The 19,013-nt window shown below is 43.2% G+C and overlaps 1 protein-coding gene across 1 annotated transcript in view; it reads right to left on the minus strand.

The window, feature by feature from the left end:
• Positions 1-19,013, minus strand: part of LOC126235102 (odorant receptor Or2-like) — a 117,748-nt gene that overhangs the window by 67,862 nt on the left and 30,873 nt on the right. Inside the window, exon 4 of the mRNA XM_049943836.1 lies at positions 8,143-8,242. Within this exon, the coding sequence (XP_049799793.1) occupies positions 8,143-8,242 (100 nt within the window). The remainder of the gene's footprint in view (positions 1-8,142; positions 8,243-19,013) is intronic.

The following is a 19,013-nucleotide window of genomic DNA, read 5'->3' on the forward strand; positions in this document are numbered from 1 at the left end:
ATCAATCGGAAACGATGCGACCACGTCATCGGCTTCCGAATCAATGAACATGCAAGCAAGTTCGGAAGAATCGAATGCTTTATCCTCAGCAACAGGCAAACGGGACAACGCATCAGCGTTGCCGTGCTGAGCAGTGGACCGATACAAGATATCGTAGCGGTACTGCGAGAGAAAAAGCGACCAGCGAATGAATTTCTGCGCTGTACGTGGAGGTACAGGCTTGGTCGGATGAAAAAGCGAGGTCAAAGGTTTGTGGTCCGTGATGATGGTAAAGTGACGACCATACAAGAAGTCATGGAACTTGGTAACACCAAACACGAGAGCTAAAGCTTCTGTCTCTATCTGTGAATAATTTCTTTGCGCAGATGAGAGCAATTTTGACGCAAAGGCAATAGGGCGATCATGCGAGCCATCTTTGTGCGCAAGCACAGCACCGATCCCGAAATCCGATGCATCTACCATTAACAAAAGGGGTTTTCGGGGATCGAATGGCGTAAGGCAAGTATTTGAAAGTAACGCCGATTTCAACTGGCGAAAGGCGCGTTCGCATTCCGTCGTCCAGACGAACAGAACACCTTTACGGCGTAAGTGATGAAGCGGAGCTGAAATGGAAGAAGCATTGCGCACAAACTTTGAATAATAAGTAATTTTACCCAGCACACTCTGTAGCTGTTTTAAGTCCTGCGGAGCAGGTAAGTCCTGTATGGCACGGAGGTGCTCTGGAATCGGATGTATACCTTGGGCATTGATGACATGCCCCAGGTAGGGTAAGTCCCGAGCAAAAAAAACACATTTGTCCTTCCTCAAGCGAAGACCATTCTGACGCAATACCTGAAATAATGTTCGGAGATTTTGCAAATGTTCTGCTTCTTTCTGTCCTGAGATCACAATATCGTCCAGATAGTTCGCAGCAGTAGGGACCGACGCACAAATAGTTTGTAAATATTGCTGAAACAATGCAGGGGCGGATGCACACCCGAATGGCAGTCTTTTGAAGCGATACAAGCCAAGATGCGTGTTTACCACCAAGACGCGCTGGGATTCTTCGTCCACAGGTATCTGCAAGTACGCATCTGCTAGGTCCAATTTTGAAAAATATTTTCCCGGGCACAGTTTGTCAAAAAGATCTTCCGGGCTGGGCAAAGGAAAAGTAGCAGTCACAAGTTGTGGATTCACAGTTGCCTTGAAGTCCACACAAAGTCTCAGTTTTCCGGAAGGTTTTGGCAAAATGACCAAGGGTGAGGCCCAGAGAGAAGCCTGCACACGTTCAATTACACCTTGAGATTCTAAATCGTGCAATGTTCTTGCGACCTCATCACGCAATGCGTGGGGAACATTGCGCGCTCTGAAAAATTTCGGTTGCGCGTTGTCTTTCAGTTCCAAATGTGCTTCATAGTTCTTAGCGCAACCAAGGCCCGGTGCAAAAATGTCTGCAAATTCTTCACAAAGACTAGAAACACTGGCGGAAGGCACAGTCTGATTCACTGATAGGACCTGATTTACTATAGACATATTAAACAATTGAAACAAATCCAAACCAAACAAGTTCACTGCACTAGAAGAACGAAGAACGTAAAATGACACAAGTTTTGTCTGTCCCTTGTATGTTGCAATAAGGCTGCACTGTCCTAACACAGGGATCGGCTGTCCTGAGTAACTATGTAACTTAACATTGGCGGCACGCAATGGCGGTTTGCCCAGTTGTTTGTACGTGTCGTGATTGAGCAATGAAACTGCAGCTCCGGTATCGAGCTGGAATGGGATCACTTTGCCGTCAAAGTCTAAGTCCACAAAAAGTTTATTGTCCTGCTGACGACAAGAGCGACTGTCACGTGCAATTTGAACTGATACAGGTACAGAAGCACTTGCGACTTTACGGGAATTCCGGCGACGTCGACGCACACTTTTGGTGGGACGAACACATTCACTGTTAGCTAAAGTGTCACTGGACGGGTGGGAATGAACTACATGAATGTCCATGGGTGAAAGTCCACGAGCCTGGTTGTCCTGGGTTTGATTCCGGCGCGAAGCAAAAGGCCTGGAATTTGTGTGATTGTCTGATCTTAACTTTTTTAGGCAAACACTTTGTACATGTCCTTTCTTCTGACAGTAAAAGCAAATAGCTTGGCGTGACGGGCAATTTGCACGCGAATGTCTAGTTGCACACCGCGGGCACGATTTCACTGCAGTTGCTTGCTTTCGCGGCGCACGTGTTAGCGAGCTAGGCTGCCGCTGCTGTGCGGACGGGCGCGAGGGCCGTTTAGCGTCCCGTGCAGCGGGCCCGGCGGGCCCGTTAATGTGACACACTGCTGGCGAAGTTTCAAATGAGTCCTGAGCAAAGTCAAGTGTGTCTTGCCTATCCAATATGTCTATCACTTGTTGAAGGGAGGGATTAACCAGTTTCAAAATCTGTTCCCGTATGCGAACATCAGAAACGTTCTGTGCTATTGCATCACGCACCATAGTATCTGAATAAGGAAGTCCACAGTCACATTCAAAGGCACACTCCCTAGTAAGTCCTTGCAAAGTTGCAACCCACTCCCTATTAGTCTGACCGGCCGTACGTTTTGTACGAAAGAACGTATACCTTTTTGCAACTACATTTACTGTTTCTTTGAAATAGGCATCTAAAGCAGACAAAATTTCCTCGTAGGTCAGAGTTGCTACGTCGCGTCGGGGAAACAATTTCACTATCACACGGTAGGTAGACACACCGACACAAGAAAGCAAAAACGGCTGCCGCTCATTACCTTGAATTCTGTATGCTGCTAGGTGAAAGTTGAACTGGCGAGACCATTCGTGCCAGGTCTCTTCGGCCGCCACGTATGGCCGAAAGGGAGGTGCAACAGCGTTTTGTGGCAGCGGTAGCGAAGAAACGGCGGCTGCCGCATCGTTTTGCAGCGCACGTTGACCCTGGACGAGCTGTCCAAGGGCTTCCAATAACGCCTGCGTCTGCTGATTCTGCAAGCGAAAAAATTCGGACAGTACATCTGGAGATTGTGGCGAAGCCATGACACAAGCAAATCAGAGCAAAGTACAATCAAGTAAAGCAACGTGGGCGCGGCACCACTCCTCGTCGCCAAATAATGTTGTGTCTAGCTCCTACAGCATAGACACAATGAGGTAGCTAGGTGCACGCTAAACTAACGCAGACGGGCGTGAATTCTGAAACAGGATACTGGATGAAAACTATAAAGAAAAGAATAGAGCTTCTCATATACTTAACTTTAATGAATCCTTGGAATACATCTCTCTTGAATATTCGTTAGCTATAGGCACTGATACAAATGGCGCCTTGCTAGGTAGTAGCTATGGACTAAGCTGAAGGCTATTCAATCTGTCTCTCGGCAAATGAGAGGAAAGCTTCATACGTCTGGTCGCAAGCTATGTCGTCCGTACAACTGGGGCGAGGTCTAGTCCGTGTCTCGTGACCTGCCATGTGGTGGCGCTAGGTTGCGATTACACAGTGGCGACACGCGGGTCCGACATGTACTACAGGACCGCGGCCGATTTAAGTTACCACCTAGCAAGTGTGGTGTCCAGCGGTGACACCACACTTAGCATTCACAGTAATGGCTTCAGTAATTTCTCCTTATTTAACAAAATTACACCTGTTGGAACTTCCCTTACAGAGGAAAATATTGCGTTAAATTTCAGTGCAGAAATGCATCTAGATATCTCATTAACGGATATTGTAAAAAAATATAAGCTTCTGATTTTTTAAATGGGGGAAATAAAATAATTAAGTTAAAGTATTGTAATTTCAAAGAGAATACAGAAAACAGTTGTAATGTAACAGCCGATAAAATATCGTATATGCGACAGCCACATATTTATAAGTTAAAAATATATCGTCATTTCCGGTTACAGTGAGCCACTGTTGTTGCTTGCTGATGGTGTAAAGAAAATAGCAGTCTAATAATATAATACTTATGAAGTTCCAACATAATGTAGGACTGAGGACATATTACTTGTATTAGCAAATTTTATTTTTTCTTCAGTTTCTGTCATAGTTCCGTTCAAGATTTTTTTATTTGCGGTTACTAGTTTCGGATTGCATTGTCCATTCACAAACCATTGCCTACAAACAATATGTAGCTGTTGATGTAATATTTAAAATTGTTTATACTCCAGAAGAAAATTACCGTTGTAAGATGCAGAGTTACAGCAAGAATTTAGTAGCCTCAAACAGTGGGCAGTAGCTAACAGTTATAGGGATAAACCAGTTGAACAAAATCTTCGAAAACACAAACGTATCAAATCACCAAAAAAAGAAGTGTAATTTATTATTAATTACAACTTCCGGGCTGAATTTCCGTGGTCCATATATAAAACTGCTTCTCCTTCCTGACGTTTCGTTGCCTACTGCGACCAGCATCTTCTGAGGTGAGTCGCCGACAGTTCCTGTCTCTCTGTATCCCCTCCATGTCCGAACAACATCAGTCCGAGACTCCTGGACACTTCCCTTGTTGAGAGCCCTTTCTGGCACTAAGTAACCATGCGAACGCGATCGAACCGCGGCATTGACCGTCTAGGCACGGTTGAACTACAGACAACACGAGCCGTGCACCTACTTCCTGGTGGAACGACTGGAATTGATCGGCTGTCGGACCACCTCCGTCTAATAGGTGCTGCTAATTCATGGTTGTTTTTATCTTTGGGCGGGGTTTAGTGACATCTCTGAACAGTCAAAGGCACTGTGTCTGTGATACAACATCCACAGTCAACGTCTATCTACAGGAGTTCTGGGGACTGGGGTGATGCAAAACTTTTTTCGATGTGTGTACCTTGGTCTGGCGTTGTTACTGGTTGTAAAAATTTGTGCACTTCTTAATGATCGCTGTAACCTTTCTCATCAAGAATATAATCCATCATGGGGATATGATCCTCGTATGATGTGCTAAATTTGCACAATAGCCACGATTATTATCGTTATTTAAAAGAAGAACCAGAAACCTTCCAAATTTTTTATACACTACTGACTACTGGGTTACATGGACGCGTTTGTGGCTAGATTGCAGTATGTTACTCTGGACGGAATGCAGTATATTCGTCTGGACGCAAAGTTGGCGTCTAGTATTCCGCTATGGACTGATATTAGCAGTACTATGGTGCACGTTAATCACTGTCAGTTAACATTAATTGTATTAATTGTAGTCTGTCATTTCTCAAGTTTTGAATGTTTACCTATCACGAATCTTCTTAAAAGAGCGGATTAATGGAATCAGGAGATAAAATTAAGAGAAAAGTAGGCCAGTTCGCTCCGATATACACTCTGCAGGACCCTCCAACTAGCTCCGGATTTTGACGATTTAAGTTGCCAGTTCGACATAATTTAAGAGGATATCCAGCAACTCTACCAATCAATGCCAAGTCGAATAACTGCTTGCACAAGGGCCAGAGGTGAACCAGTGCGTTATTGACTTGCTTAGTTCCTGAAGCCAATCATTCAGTTTTTCTGAAAGTGAAATCATTCGTTTGTCTGAACATGGTCACCACATCTACAGATTTCCGTCCAATTCATATAGTACCTTCGTGGTGCGTCGTCTTTTTTAATTTTTTTGTTTTATAGTGTATTTAGTCGATATAAGATCTTTACAGAAATGTTCACGATTTCTAGTATGTGGAAAATCTAGAGGTGCGTAGTGTATCAGAGAGAGACTTAGCCTGCAGGATCAGAGTGCAGATATTCGAAGGCGAGGTAAGTCGTAATATTTCCTACAAAATACACGTTGTTTGCTGACCATGCCAATAAATTCAGATTTGGGCCAGTATGGTCGTTCGTTCTCCTAACGATTCACGTTCGGAAGAGGAAGAGCAAAACTAATATTGCTGCAGTACGTAAGACTTCGCTGAACACGGTATAGTCGCTTGCGGTACGAATCTAGATACAGTTGCAGTTTTTCCTTAGACGTGTCTGTTCAGTACATCGAGAAGTTCTGTCTTTGGGCTCCAGGTTGTGAGGCCGCGATCGATGCATGAAACTATTCCGTAAGGTTTTATGGTCTTCTATGGGAGCATCCTCAGAGATGAAGCATTGGGAATCGGGTAGAAAGCTAGAGGGGCTCCGAATTTACAATAGTATTATGAGGTGAGAGAGCAGCACAGTACCTAAGGTGATGCCAGAAATGCCGACGGGTGACACATAATCGATCGCTAGAATTTTGTGCGAAGTCAGCATGAATCTTTTTTATTTAATTCATTCTTTTCTTCCTGCTGTTAAAAATATTATGTTTATAAATTTCTATTGAATCTTCATACAAGCCAACGTGATAATCCGATGCCGTGCTAAAACGCTCGTGAAATTTTTTGTCTTGGTCTCCACACTGTAAAGGATGTTTTACCCGTCTGTCCAAAGTATTAGATCTTGTGATCGTCTAAGGCGATATTCCGAAACTCAAAAATCGTTTGAACTCTACGCTTTGCCCATACTTTTACAATGCTTTCAGTAACTTTGTTTATAAAAAAGAGGAAAATTTTTCTTGTTCGTTTCATAAGCAATCGCGAATGATTTTGCCTTAGGAACATAATCATGTGCATTATAGATGGGCAAACTGAAACACGTAACTGTTTCGAAACAAATGAAACAGTACAATGTAATGTTCCGATACGCTGTTTCGAAACAGTGAAACAGTTTGTGTTTTGTAATCTAATAAACCTACACATTTTATTATCTTGAATGTCTACTGTATAAGTATGTCCATATAAACACAAACGAGGTGCGAGAGCGCTAATCATATCGCAGACAGTATGAAACTACCACTTAGGCGTCTTGGCAGTTTCGTATTTCCTGCAGCAAATGCGCTTCTTTCGTGTCGCGTGACTTTCATACTTTTCAATTGGCTGAGGACAGCCATAACTGAAGACAGAAGAACACCACGAAAGGAACTGGAGGTGGGAGCAAACTGCAGAAACAACGGATATTCTACTGGGAGTCCCACATTCCGTTAGTATGGGTAATATACCCGTCCTGCTAATTTTCATCTACACAAAGGGAATCATTGTGGATAATAGGCCCAGTGACTATAGACTCACAAATAACGCCAAATAATTCGAATAAATAACAAAATATAACAGAAAAATTTTTTGTCCTTCAAGGTGTTTCGAACCGTTACTATAAATTCACCATGCTTCCCAGCCCTTCCCGTACACCATTACACTATCAGTGATTTGTCAAACAGATTGCTCGCAATTATACCTACATCAAATTTATGTATATGTCTAATAACTGTCACTCTACGCCTTTTTTTATTCAAAATGTTGTAGGCTTACTTGCGTTTCTTAATATGATTACTGTACATGAACAGAGAAGCGTATGTTATAAAAAAAGTGTAATTTAACTGAATGATTTTCACATATTTATTATTTTGAATGTGAATAGTATGCGTAGTTTTATTGTTTGGTTAGTGTTTATAAAGCAGATGTTACGCCATTTCGAAACAGGATAGTCAGCTAGAAACGAAGCTTTATTTTCGGATATCTTAAGCTTCATGCTATTGCTTGTCAAAAAGATTTCAACACTCTTGAAAGAGTTTCATGAAGTGATATGTTGTGTTTCAGTACCTGTGCCGAGCCCGAATCTCGTCCGACACAGAGTGGAATGAAACATCACTGTTTCGATACAATTGGTCCGTTCCAGGCACAGGTGGACTGAAACAGCCTTATTTTGAAACAACGATACAGTTTCTGTGTCTGGCTCGAGATCGAATCTGGTCCGAGACAGGGGCGGAATGAAACACCGCTGTTTCGAAACAGTGAACCACAACCGTTCCGAAACACTGAAACAGTTCCACGTATCGATACACTGTATCGAAACATAGAAACAGTGGCCAAGTCTAATGTGCATTTGGCATCATGTTGAAGCTTCTACACAGCTGCCAGTATCTCATCTCTAAGGATATCACCTGCACACGGGGACTAAATGTTAGTGGATAGTTCTATTCATCGTTCACAGCCTCGGAGCCAGGAAGTGTTAGCGGAAGTAAACACTGGCCATCAAAGCCGTCTTTATATTAATAGGTCTCAAATTGTCTCAAGACTTCATGGTAAGTGTATCGCGGTTTATGACAGTGGACACAAGTTGGGAGCCGCAGACCACAAGGTGGCTTGCAGAGTGTGGATGGTTTACAGGTAGGGACTGACCTGCGTGGCGGTGAAGGCGGACATGCAGAGCAGGAACGTGCTGACCAGCAGCTGCAGCGTCAGCGCCGGGGCCGCCACCTCTTCCACGCTCTGCACGAACCTGCAACGCACACCCGGAAAAAAAGCTACAGTGTAGGCGCAGGGCCTCGACCAGTAAATAGCCTGCCGGTCTCAGCTAGTATCTCTTCCTTCACTCAAGGTCACGGCGTTCGATTAGCACATTATCTAGCGAGAAACCATAACAATAAAGAAATACGGTTCATGTCATTAATTTAAATTTATACGAACATTTGAGAGGCCTACTGTCAATAGGAGCTATCCTACTCATATGGTAAAAAATGTTTTTGGATTGTTTGGCCAGCTAATTTGCCGCACGGGGCAGCCGCGCGCTCTTAAGCGTCTTGCTACGGTTCGCCCGGCCCCCCTCCGTCGGAAGTTCGAGTACTGCTTCGGACATGGGTTTGTATGTCCTCCTTAATGTAACTTAGTTTAAGTTAGATTAAGTAATGTGTAAGCCTAGGGACAGATGACCTCAGCAGTTTGGTCCCATAGGAACTTGCCACCGCCAGCTAATTCCTTCTGTTAATCTGTTTTAGCAAGTAGTACATCGCACCTTCCATATAAAGTCATATATTCAAGACTCTGAGTGCCATCTGTTTTACCAACACCCCTCCGAGCAGACCTTACAACCCATGACCAGGTGCGTCAACTAGCTGGCTATGAAATTCCGCTGCCAGGGCCTGAATTTTTTACCGAGGTAGCAGAACAGGCCGCACGGGGTAGCCGCGCGGTCCAGGGTGTCTTGTCACGGCCCGCGCGGCTCCCCGCGTCCGAGTTACCATAAGACCTTATGAAACGTCCCCTTAGAAAAATTATAAATGACTGTGCTTAAACTGACACACAATATTTTTAGCGCAACGCAATCTGACTTTCAATAATCCCTACAAAAGAATGGCCCTGACTAACAATAACCTATACCTTTCATGAATCACTTACCTCACAAAAATCTTTGTTACTCAAACTACTGCAATACAGCGTGCGCCAATACTGCCAGCTGAATAAAAGATTCTAACTACTGAAGGCACTAATTACTGATAGGCATAGTTATCAAATGAAAGATTTTGATAGAGAACAAACAACGTATTTACCTTAATAGTGTTCAAAAGTCATTATATATATATATATATATATATATATATATATATATATATATATATATATATATATATATCAGTTCATGACATCCAGTCTTACAAATTTACTGTCTCTGAGTCTCTGATGGACACACGTCCAGATCATCCGCTCTCAAAACTGCGCCATCTCTCTCCCCACATCCACCACTGCTGGCGGCTCACCTCCAACTGCACAACGCTACGCGCTGTTAACAGCCAACTGCCCAACACTACAATAGCAAATTCCAACAATGCAAACCAGCTACAGATTGCACACAGTACAGTCAGTGATTTTCATATAGAGCGCTCTATGGCGTTACCAACATAAAACCCTAAACAGCCTACTTACACTTACCACAAATTTCCAAATTTTTAGTAGAGCAGACCTCAATTCTCTACAGCCTTGAGCTGAATTACCTCATGCCTTGTCCTGCGCTGGGACACTAAGTCCCTGTATGAGCAGAGGCAGGATCCGACCATAACAAATGCGGGTAAATCGCAGCCTAGACACACCAGTATGTTGACTTCGGCTGCTACCGACGCCGAGATGTGTTCCACACCACCCAAAGGCCGACGTGGGTCACCTAGCCTCGACTACTCCAACCTCCGCTTCCGCTAAATGCTGGGATGTGGGCCGCTCCGAGACCTAGTGCTGCCAGAACCTGAACTACAGTCATCCAGCTGGGTGCACCTCCAGGGTGACACCAACCAACCCCCGGGGTCATCCAGAAAAATAATTGTTTTGGAGTTTATTATCTTTTCTGATTGCCCTTAATACGTGTCAGACATTCAGTTTCTACTGATACTTTGTTTTTCTCAGATCTATTGACATTTGAGTAATTCCCCGTGGTATTAGGCCTCTTAAATGTGAGCTGCTCCAACTTAATAAACAGGTTCGGAATGTAACGGAACGATATAATTGATAACACAATGGTCGTATGCATTCTTCATTAGTCAGCGAAACATAAAGGATTCGAGTAGGCTGCATTGTTAATAGGAGGGCAATACAGTGTACCACAGAATCACGCGGATATGATAAATGCTTGCAGCTAAATTTCTGTTTGCTGGCGAAACCGCCGTGTACTCAGGCAGGGGAACTGAGACTTAAAAAAATGGTTCAAATGGCTCTGAACACTATGGGACTCAACTGCTGTGGTCATCAGTCCCCTAGAACTTAGAACTACTTAAACCTAACTAACCTAAGGACAGCACACAACACCCAGCCATCACGAGGCAGAGAAAATCCCTGACCCCGCCGGGAATCGAACCCGGAACTGAGACTTACTCGACCAGCCTATCACGGGCATGTATATGTGTGTTGATGATATCCTCAGACCGCACGGCTACCCCGCACGGCCAATTAGGGCTCGTATGGAGGCATATAAACAGTTGTTTTTGCCTCGCTGTGTTTGCGAGTGTATCAGTAATATCGCCAATGTCAGTGATATCAATTAAACTCTGAAGGGTATACTTTCCATGGAAAGAATTATGTACTTCTTTAGTACTCGTAATATTAACCAGTAGTGCCACCATCTTGGCTGAGTGGCATCATGTTGCTACAGTTCAGATAGCAGGCGCTGTACTCTGGGTCTCATTCCACGGACAACGCTTGGACAGTTCCGGTGTCCTCTGCAAGAGCTTTCGAGTTCTGGCTAAGAGAAGATGGCGGTATTTCAGTATGTATCCTTTGCTAGATTCATTCACCTTTCATTCAGGATGAGGTCAATTTATTCATGAGTCATAATATTAACTTGAATGTGATACCTTCAGAGATAGGGACCATATGCTTAGAGTTTTAGTTCACAACTGAATACTTGAACTTCGGGTTGTCTTAAATAAAGTGATGTATCTTATGATTAAAACTCTGTCCCAGTATATTTATTTCCGTAAGACACTCCCGGTGTCCGCCTCTGTTAAAGAGCAGAATACTCGATTCGGCGATACATATGCTAAAATTGGAATGATACAGAGAAGATGACGTTCTTTTCGCAAAACACTGTTGAGTACGATTAGAGAACCGTAATTTGAAGTTGATTGCAGAACGATTCTATTGCATTTCGCGCAAGAACCACGAAGATAGAGAAATTAGGGCTCGTATAGAGGCATATAAAGAGCTGTTTTTCCCTTGCTGCGTTTGTGAGTGGAACAGGAAAGGAAATGGCTAGTGATAGTTCAAGGTTTCTTTCGCCACACAACATACAGTGGCTTTTGGAATTAACACGCACAGTCGTGAAAGGAAAAAAGGAAAGAAAAGAATTGACAGGAAAAAGAAATTATGAAGAGAGAGAGAGAAAAAAATACAACCAAGTCCATATAAACAATAAAAGAAATTAAATTAAAATAAAAAAGAAAGAAAAAACAAGAAAAAGAAGTGGCCAGCATGGCTGATTGCCATGCGGAGGACCAGAGTATGTCGGTACTGCCAAGAATTTTTGCTGTGGGAGGGCTGGAGAGGGTCCTCTTAATGTAGTGATGCCAACTGAGGAGCTACTTCAGTGAGAACTTGCTGGCTCCAAGGGCTGCAAAGCCGACAGCGGCCGGGAGATCGGTGTGCCGACCCTGTAGCCCTCCACACCGCTACCGCATGACGTCATGTGGCAGATGATGACACGGTGACCGGTCGGAATCTGGCGGCCCTCTGGGCCTGATCGCGGAGCGACCTTTCCTGTGGTGATCATCCTGACATGAAAATTTGTGCCTCTTCGATGTATTTTTCGGCACTCAGTACTGAGTCGGAGGCGACTGAAGACATGGACAGGATCTGCAGTAGCTTGAAGTTCGACGGTTCTTCCACTATCGCCCATATACTCTCGCGTTCGTACTGGGTTGTGACTTCGAGAGTCCCTGTCTGGATCGCGTGTTTTGATTGCGTGTTTGTGACGAGAAGGACACAGACGACGAACAGGGAACGTACTTGCAGTCCAGCTCGTCTACTACCCTTGTAATGCTGCCGTTATTTGACCACTTTGATTTCACGCATGTTTTAAAAAGACGTACTTGCGAACTTAGGAACGAAACAACACTTTGTTTTTTCGAAATGTTTTATAGTAGCATTCTGCAATTCGCAGCAGTGATTTTACACTTACTGTCTTGTTAATCTGTTTCTCCAAATGTTGCAACTATGTATGTAATTTATCCAGTACAGTTGCTTTACAGTATTCATAATTACTCAATCCATTATTTATACAGAACCCAAACTTCTCACATAGACGAACACAAAGTATGTGAATTTAAAAAAGCGCAAATCACTAAGGGAGATATAAAACTTATCCATCCAAAAGAATTCAGGTATTGTCTCCTCTGATAGAAACTGCATCTGAGATATAAGATCTGCTAAAGCTGTTTATAAGACCTTTCTTGTGGAGTGCAGGAAACTTCGTCTCAGAGACACTGACCATGGGGAAAAGCGAAATAATTAAAATGGAAGATTTTGAAAGGTAGTTCTGGCGGCGTGCGCTACGAATACCATGGACCGACAACGTGATAAAGACAGGTTTCGTAAAGAATAAATGATAAAAGAAGTAGTACGCAAAGTGAAAATAAAGGAAAGCATTGACTATCGTCTGCGCCGCTCACAATGGTGTACCGATATTGCTTAGAGGAAAGGAGAAGGAAGAAGAGCAAGAAGAGAAGATTCGGAGGCCAGTTTATGAATGTCACAAATGAAGGACGACCGTACTACCAACTGAACACAGCCTTGCAGAGAAAGCATCTGGGAACCCATCATACTGCCAACCAACCTTAGTGCTAAGGAGTTGTAATCCTACTCTAAAGAAGTACATTTCATGTACAAAGTACTGCCGTTGCCGCATATGCAGTTGTTGAATGACCTGCGTCCCGAGTAACTCTGAGCTACTCGAGCGACCTTGACCCTAGCTAATACACTCATACGATAGGTTCTTCCAGCTAAGCTTTTTACGCCCACTCTGCTCATTCACCTTCGGACCCAATCGTCTTTTAAAATATTAAACGCAAGAATGCTGAATAGCTACAAAATAATTCCTAGTTAAATAAGCCCTCTCGCTTATTTGTTGCAGCTGCAAACATTTTTAATAAGTTTGAGGTGTTCGAAGCTGCACTGCTGTGCCCATATGTCTCAAATGAATAAGAGGCCCTACGTATTCCCTATCAATTTGTTTATACTACGCATCAGATGTACCGGGTGTATCAAATAGAATCATCCGATTTGGCTCGTCTATATTTCTGAAACTAGTGGACATAAACAATGAATTTTGTGTTTGATCAAAGGGAAACTCAAAAAGTTTTTTCATACGTTTTCATAGGTGTTCAATATGCCGTCCCCCCCCCCCCCCCCCCCGAAATGAACGGCATATGTCAATGCGATATTCAGATTGTTCCCACACTGCAGCGAGCATGTCTTGAGTTGCAGCTTCCACAGCTGCTGTTATGCGATGTCTCAGTTCATTCATTGTTGTTGGTAACGGAGGCACATAAATAAACTCTTTTATAAACCCCTACAAGAAATAATCACATACAGTCAGGTCCGGTGACCTTGGAGGCCAGTAATGTAAGGCTGAATCATTTGGTCCAGTACGACAGATCCATCGTTCAGTAATCCTATGATTTAAAAATTTCCGCACTTCCAGGTGGCAGTGTGGCGGTGCCCCATCCAGTTGATAAATGAAGTCATTCGGATCAGTCTCCAACTGTGGGAAAAGAAAATTCTCAAGTATATCGAGATACGAGCTTCCTGTAACTGTTCTCGGCAAAGAAAAATGGACCATATGTCTTTCCCCTGAAATTGCACAAAACACATTAAATTTTGGAGAGTCCCTCTCATGTTGTACAACTTCATGTGGTTATTCTGTATCTCATATTCTCACATTATGACAGTTCACTTTTCCACTTAAGGGGAATGTTGCCTCGTTACCAAACACTAAGTGTGGAAGAAAACTGTCATCCTCCATCTTGCCAAGAACGACATTACAGAACTGCACACATTGTCTTTTGTCACCTTCATGAAAAGCTTGCAGTAGCTCAATTTTGTAGGGTTTCTTGTGTGGACGTCGACCCAGCAGGCGCCACACGGACATCGGGGCACATTGAGCTGTCGAGCTGCACGGCGAACGGATTTCTACGGACTCCTTGTGAAACTATGGCGGATGCGTTCGACGTCTGTGTCAGACACTCGAGAACGACCCGGCGATTTGCCTTTACACAAACAACCTGTTTCGCGGAATTGTTCATGTCATCGTCTAACGCTCTGTGCTGTGGGAGGATCCACTACATACCTAGTACGAATGTCACGCTGAACAGTTATTAGTGACCCACACTGCGCAAAACGTAGAAAACAAAACGCTTTTTGTTGTCCCGACATCATTTTTTACTAGAATTGAAGTGGGCGCACACTGCTGCTACCTAGCGGGCGCCGTGTAAAACTTGAGTGTTTGCTCTTTCCGACAATACGATGTTCACGCACATATCTCAAATAACGTAATAGTTATGATTTTCTTAAATCGGATTATTATTTTTGGTACACCTCGTACAGTACAATAATGGCCTGTCATGGAGCCTGACCCTTCTTGAACCAAACATCGTCAGACACTAAAAACATACTGTTAGCTTAGTGCCAGTCGACAAAATGTGAAATAAGATATATACTGCCTATTGAAAAACGAGACTTCACGCAAGGAGCTATTTTAAGATGAGCCATGTTTTGATCGTCCTTCAGTGCAACTGCGTTTCTGTTATGGGAGCTGGGTTTCTGACAGTGCACACAGCCTGACATCTCCTTAAGTACGCCATCAGCCACTAGGTGAGTTCGATAACTAGGCAGATAAACAGTACGTTCTTCTGATCTGGGCTGGAACATAGACGGCTCTATATGATCACGTTGAACGTAACACCGACAATACGTCATTTGGGTATAAGACGCGCGGACACTACAAGCCATACAGGAAGCTGACACATCTTAGTGGACAGCGCATCTCTCCAACTTTCGATACGTAACACGCGCCGTGATGTGTTTGCTGAGCGCACCGGCATGGAGCAGGCTTGTCAGAACATGGGATACAGAGTGAATATCAATAAAATCGGCAAACTGCAGGAACGGATAACCGACTCGAAACGAAGGAAAAAAGGACCTATGAACATGAGTCCGGAAATGCATCGATGCGACGTTGGATGCCGCTGACGAATGAAAGTTACTCTGACCGCGTGACGTTGTGTTCCTTGTGTGTTGCACGCTGTGTGATTGATGCAGCGTACTGTAAGCAGCAGAATGGTCTGGTATTCGCCTCGGAAACAAACAGAGACGGTGTTCGTGTACGGCCAAGCAGATGGTAACGGCCGAGAAGCAGCAAGGCTATACCAAAATAAATACCCTGACAGACACCAACCACATCACACAAGATTTCAAGCCCTTTTTGGGCGTTTGCGTGACCATGAGCCCTTTCAGACAGACGAAAGTGCAGGGAGACGGCGGACTGTGCGTACTCTAGATCTGGAGGACCGTGCTGTCTCTCGACGGTTCCCATCCGCTTGGCATCTCGGCTTGTTACCGACATGAGTACCGGACCACTCTGCTGCATACAGTACGCTGCGTCAATCTCACAGCCTGCAGCACCAACGAACGCACGGCACGTGGTCAGAGGAACTGTCATTCATCAACGCCATCCACCGTGGCAGCGAAGCATTTCCGGACACATATTTATAGGACCTGTCTTCCTCCGTTTCCAGTCAGGTACCCGTCCCTGCAGTTTGTCGGTTTTATTAATGTTCACTGTTTTCACAGTGATGAGTGCTTTTTGTGTACTTGAATTCGCTAAATGTTAGTCAATTGTGACGATGCAGTGACGATTTCATACCAGATATCAGGTAAAAGCTCCGATAAACGAAACAGTCTATGGGTGGTTCAACACATTCCGTGAACCTGGCTGCTAATGTGCTGCGAAGAAAAAAGGCCCGTCGGGACCATCAGCAGACGAAGTGGAGTGTGTGCGGGAATCATTCGTCAGGAGCACTATGGAATCGTATTACGAATAGAATCTTGGAAAGATGTTCTATCGACTGATGTGTGCTTATTTGCTGTATGTGTTGTTGTTTTCGTCTTCTGAAAACCAGCACGTACTTCTGAATAGCCCTCTGTAAAGTCTTCTGCGCTCCATTTGAGATATTTCCCCTTTCTGCACTGGTATAAGCAGCTACAGCTTCTTCATGCTTAACGCAAAAAGTATATCTAACCTTCGAACCTTGCCAACAATTTGTGTGACGATTTAGTATATTTTCATTTGTATATCAAGAACTGAAGACAAAGAGGCGAAATGGTGTGAAGAAGAAAGTGTTGTGGCTTAATGTCACTGTAATTTAATTTGTATACGATGATGAGGTCCCACACTCCGGGGAGAGTATGGAACGATGCAGGGGACCCGCACCGCCGACTAGCCAAGGTCATAGCGGAGGTGGTTTTCCATTGCCTTCCTCCGACCGTAATGGGGATGAATGATGATGAAGACAACAAAACAACACCCACTCATCTCGAGGCAGGGAATCGAACCCGGGACCCTGTGCACGGGAAGCAAGAACGCTACCGCAAGACCACCAGCTGCGGACAATAAGAAAATAAAATAATATTCGAAACAGAAATAAAAGTGCAACCGATACACACACAAATTTTAAAAATGGCAAGCTGCGTACACCATCTGACCGAAAGTTAAGAAGACATACATGAACTAAAGATTGCTGTCGACAGCGTTCACCACAAAATTTACGTTAAGAGTTAATAAAAGGAAAGCGAAGAACTGTGGTAGAAAGAAGTGTAGGAATTTCTAAACATCAATAGTGGGGTAGCTCCAGAAGATGAAGTGAAAGAATTCCGCATTCTGGGAGGCGTGATTACCGAAGATGGTTGAAGCAAAAAAGATCTGAAAAACAAGTGACAGCAGGTAAGTAATTTTTCTGCAGTAAAAGAGAATGAGCAGCATTACACATTTAAACTGATCTGGGGAAGAAGTTCTGAGAACTGCTTTATATGAAAATCAGACATGGAGAAATCAAGCAGAGAAGAAGAAACTGTAAGCATATTTTAAATGAGGAGATATTGAAAGGTGTGAAAAAATTAAGCAGACAGATAAATCACGAAATGGTGCAATAGCGGAATAGTTAGTAGAAGAAACAAATCCATGAAAACCGCATACTAGGGGAAGACATAAGTAAGTCATGTGCAGTGGCTCCAATCAATGAAGTCCTTGTAAAGAAGCAGTGGAGAGAGTGAACCACGGGGCAGCTAAAATGTAGATTATACGAAGTTGGTCATCGAGGATGTTGAGGACAGTAAACTTATAGAGCTGAAAATACCATAACGATCACTATGTATATAAAAGGCGATGTCCCGACTGACTGACTCATCATCGCCCAGCTTAAGTCGCTAAGGATGGAAAGTTGATATACGGAGAGGATGTTGATTTTATATTGTAGGCGTCGTTTAAGAAGGAATTCTTCGAAATTTCACCTCTAAGGGGGTGAAAGAAGGGATGAAAGGTTTTTGAAAATATGTCACTACTACAGCTATTTTGAAGGTAGACCTACGAAAATTGGTATTTGCTTTCTCGGGCAGAAATAAAGCAATTCTGATTTCAGAATTTCTCGAAATTTTACCCCTATGGAGGTGAAATAATAGGTGAATTTTTTAACAAATAAAGCATTATTGAAGAACGACTAAAGTATTTTTAAAGCTACATCTATGAAAGTGCTATTTGACTTCCAACTTAAAAATAAAAGAAATTCATGTTTCAGAGCTTTTGGAAATTCAACCCCCTGAGGGGGTGAAATATGGGATGAAATGTTTTATGAACATACTATTTTATTGTGTAAGGATTCTTAATGCTAAATATATGAAAACTTGAATTTGGATTTTCGATTATAAAGAAAAAAGTGTTGCACTGTTTTTGAATATTCAAGCTCTGTTGGGGTGAAACAGGGGATGAACGTTTTTATGGAAATAATTCATTATGTAAGCATTTTCAAAGCTATATCTATGAAAATTTGTATTTGACTTCTCTGTTAGAAATAAAAAAATACGCAATTCACTGTCTTTGGAAATTGAATCTCTAAGTGACTGGAAGAGAGGTGAAGTATGTTGTGAATACATTTCATAGTGTAAGCATTTTTAAAGCTAAATCTTTGAAAACTGGTATTTGACTTCTTACTTAGAAGTGAAAAAATACGTGTTTCACTGTTTTTGGAAATTTAGCCCTTAAGGGGCTGAAAAAGGGCCATACTGATTCACCGATTTATTAACGCCCAACCCAAACCACTAAGGACAGAAAATTAAAATTCTGAGAGGGTATGGACCTTATACTGTAGGCATCGTTTAGGAAGGGATTGTTCGAGATTCCACTCGTAAGGGTGCCAAACTGGGGACGAAAAAATTTGTATTTGGTGTCGCTGTTAGAAATAAAAATATGCGTGTTATTTCTTATACTTTACCGGCGATTCAATGTGATCTCATAGAATCAGCTGTACTGCCGGTGTTCTGTATCTTCCCAACACACAATTTCGACGTCGTAACTAGGCGTCTTCATCAGGTCTTTTCTGCGAAAGTCGCAGGAAACACCTGATGAAGACGCCGAGTTATGTCGTAAAAATACTGTATTGGGAATACTTAGACCACCGGCAATACACCCGAATTCACGAGATCACAAAAATATACGTGTTTCATTGCTTTTGGAAATTCAACCG

The sequence above is a fragment of the Schistocerca nitens genome, chromosome 2 (genome assembly GCF_023898315.1).
Source record: "Schistocerca nitens isolate TAMUIC-IGC-003100 chromosome 2, iqSchNite1.1, whole genome shotgun sequence".
In the NCBI taxonomy this organism is placed as follows: domain Eukaryota; kingdom Metazoa; phylum Arthropoda; class Insecta; order Orthoptera; family Acrididae; genus Schistocerca; species Schistocerca nitens.